The sequence below is a fragment of the Elephantulus edwardii genome, unplaced genomic scaffold, assembly GCF_000299155.1.
Source record: "Elephantulus edwardii isolate Elephantulus edwardi_28Jun2011 unplaced genomic scaffold, EleEdw1.0 scaffold00369, whole genome shotgun sequence".
In the NCBI taxonomy this organism is placed as follows: Eukaryota; Metazoa; Chordata; class Mammalia; order Macroscelidea; family Macroscelididae; genus Elephantulus; species Elephantulus edwardii.
Window position 1 is genome coordinate 820,836 of NW_006400119.1, and position 2,997 is coordinate 823,832.

The 2,997-nt window shown below is 35.5% G+C and overlaps 1 protein-coding gene across 1 annotated transcript in view; it reads right to left on the minus strand.

Moving 5' to 3' along the window:
* SPC25 (SPC25, NDC80 kinetochore complex component) overlaps window positions 1–2,997 on the minus strand; it is an 11,040-nt gene that overhangs the window by 7,347 nt on the left and 696 nt on the right. The window contains exon 3 of the mRNA XM_006902105.1: window positions 1,188–1,334. Coding sequence (XP_006902167.1) covers window positions 1,188–1,334 — 147 coding nt within the window. The remainder of the gene's footprint in view (window positions 1–1,187; window positions 1,335–2,997) is intronic.

Sequence of the window (2,997 nt, forward strand, 5' to 3'; positions counted from 1 at the left end):
ATAGTGAGTTAAAGCGTTATTGCATTTTATTACATAATACTATATATTTTCATTGCTAGCATAAAAATACAGATTTCTCTTATATGTTTGTTTCTTCTAGTTAGTGAAAGATATACTATGAAGCCTTATTTTAAAATATTACTTTAAACACAACCACTACTCATGAGAAGTTAGCCTCATTTCATATTTGAGAATTCTTTTCAAGTCAACACAATATTCCCTAAGATAAACTTGTTATTGTCAGGAGTCAGCAAATTGAATACAACTCATAGCAACCCTATGAACAACAGATCTGAACCCTGTCCTGTCCTGCACTATCTTTACACTTCCTGACACATAAGAGTCCACTGTGACGGTCACCATGTCAATCCAGCTGGTCGAGTGTCTTCCTCTCCTTCATCGACCCTCCAACCAGCATCATGTTCCTCTCCAAGAAAAAAATAATTTTACAACATAGCCCTATATAAAAAAGCACTATAAGAAATCACTAATGAAATAAGCTTTGCTATTTTTAAAAGATTTAGCAAACAAGGCTTTTTTTTTAAGGCTACTTTCTAAAGGAAATATTCTTTGAGATAAAACAGATTTTGAAGTATAATGAGACCTTAATAGTTTCTGATAAGAGAACATATGGTCAATATATTATGCAAATTACACTATAGCTTGTCCCAGACAAATAGTATTTAGTGAAACTCTCTCCCATTGCCCTGATGGTGTAGTGGGTTAAGTGGTTAAGTTGATAACTGAAATGTCAGTGCTTTGAATCTATCAGATGCACCAAAGAAGAAAGGTGAGGCAGTTTACTCCTATTAAGATTTACAGTATCAAACACCCAATGGGGCAGTGGTGGTGCTCTATCCTCTGGCCTAAAAAGCTACTATGAATTGGAACTGACTTCACAATCGTGAGTTTTTTGTTTTTTTTTCTTTTTTGTCTCCCAGAGATTTAATTAAAAGAAATCTCACTATTATTTTAGTTTTCTTATACATCAAAAAGAGAAGGGTCTTTAAATAATACAAAACAAAATAGTTCACTCAGCTAGCTAGTTTCACCAACACCTTGCAGGGATGAGTAGCCTACAAGGTCTTGGAGGTGTGTTACCTAATTTAAGCAATAAAGTGGAGAGCAGGTAAGATTGATCAAATAATTGTGAATCACTAGCTCTTTGAAAAGAAATGAAAACTCACTTTCCTTCTTCTTAGCATATTCTTCCTTAAGGTCTTGGATATTTGAAGTCAGTACTTCTATTTCCTGCTTTTTGCATTTTACTTCTGAAATCATCTTTAACAAGTTCTCTTTCTTCCCTTGAATGAGCTTGTTTTGTTTGCAGATCTCTGTAAAAAGCACAAGGTATCAGCAAGAATCTAAGGGCAATATGCTTGCCTTTCCTTCCATAATATGTTTATAAGACCAAAAGTACTGGCTTTCATAAATTTAACAGAGAAAACTTTGATTGATAAAGTATTTCCTAGTGGTTAAAAAAATAGCACAAGAACAAAAAAAACACAACAAAAATTCTAATCTATTCTCTTGCTTGTCTTTGAAAACAATGAGATAGACACCACAAGATAAATAATCCAATTGAAAAATGGGCACAGGATATGAACAGATACTTCACCAAAAAAGACATTCAGATGGCTAAACAAACACATAAAGAATGTTCAAAATCCCTAGCTATAAGAGAGATGCAAATAAAACAACTATGAGATATCATCTCACCCCAGTAAGAATAGCAAAATTTAACAGAACAGCAAACAACAAATGCTGGCAAGGTTGGTGAGAAACTGGAACCCTTATTCACTGTTGCTGGAAGTGTAAAATGGTGCAACCACTGTGGAAGGCTGTATGGCTCTTTCTCAAAAAGTTGCAAATAGAGATACCATTTGATCCAGCAATTCCACTACGGGGAAGATACCCTAAAAAAAACCATAATCTCCAGCCAAGCAGATATATGCACACCTATGTTTATCATGGCTTTGTTCACAATAGCAAGGAGTTGGAAACAACCTAAGTGCCTATCAACAAACGAATGGATAGAGAAGCTGTGGTATATTCGCACAATGGAATACTAAGCTGCACTGAAAAACAAGGAACTCATAAAATATTATTCAAAATGGGTGACCCTGGAGGACATTAAGCTGAGTGAACTATCTCAGTCACAAGAGGACAAATACTGCATAGTGCCACTGTTGTAGGATGGGACTGACATCAGGGTTGGGGTAAGACTAAGAAAAACTGGATAAATTATATATACTGCAGTGAAACAGATGAGGGAGAGAACAGTTTAAAAGCGATTTTTGATAGGGTATTATGGTTATCAAAAGAGTCCAGAATTAAGGTTGCATAGTAGAGTGTATTTGGTGCGGTGGAAGAGGTAGGGGGTGTGGGGGGGATTGTATACCAATGAAAGACTTTTACTTTTCAGAGAGAGGAGTCAACTGGGGGGGGGAGGGGTGGGCAGGGAGAAAAGTGCAACAATGAATGAATGGAAATCCAAAATCTCTATAAATGTTCATTAAAATTAATAATTTTTAAAAAAAAATGAGATAGAAGCATTTTTTAAACGAATATGGCAAATAAAAACAAGAGTAGAAAATCAAAAGATCAATGGCCCTTGCAAATAAATACAAAAGATTCACTTGTTTTTTCTATTCAAATAAAAATATAAAACCCACCAGCAAAGACAATTAAACTCAAGAAGATGGCTTTACACATTGCTTTGAGCAAAAGCTGACCCTAAAGAAATTAATCAGGAACACACTAAACAGAAGGGGAAGAAAAATGAGGAGAAAGGGTAGAAAGGAGGAGAAAAGAGAAATGTATTTCTTTCAGTTATCAAAAAAGTGTACTAATGTATCTCCTAGGGAGCTCTGGTGGCGTAGTGGTAAGAAGTTGCAAAAAATCCCAAGAAATCCCAAAAGATGGAGGTTCAAATCCACCAGTTGCTATGAGAGAACAGGATGGGCAAGCTCCTCCCATTTGATTTCCTCCCTCTGA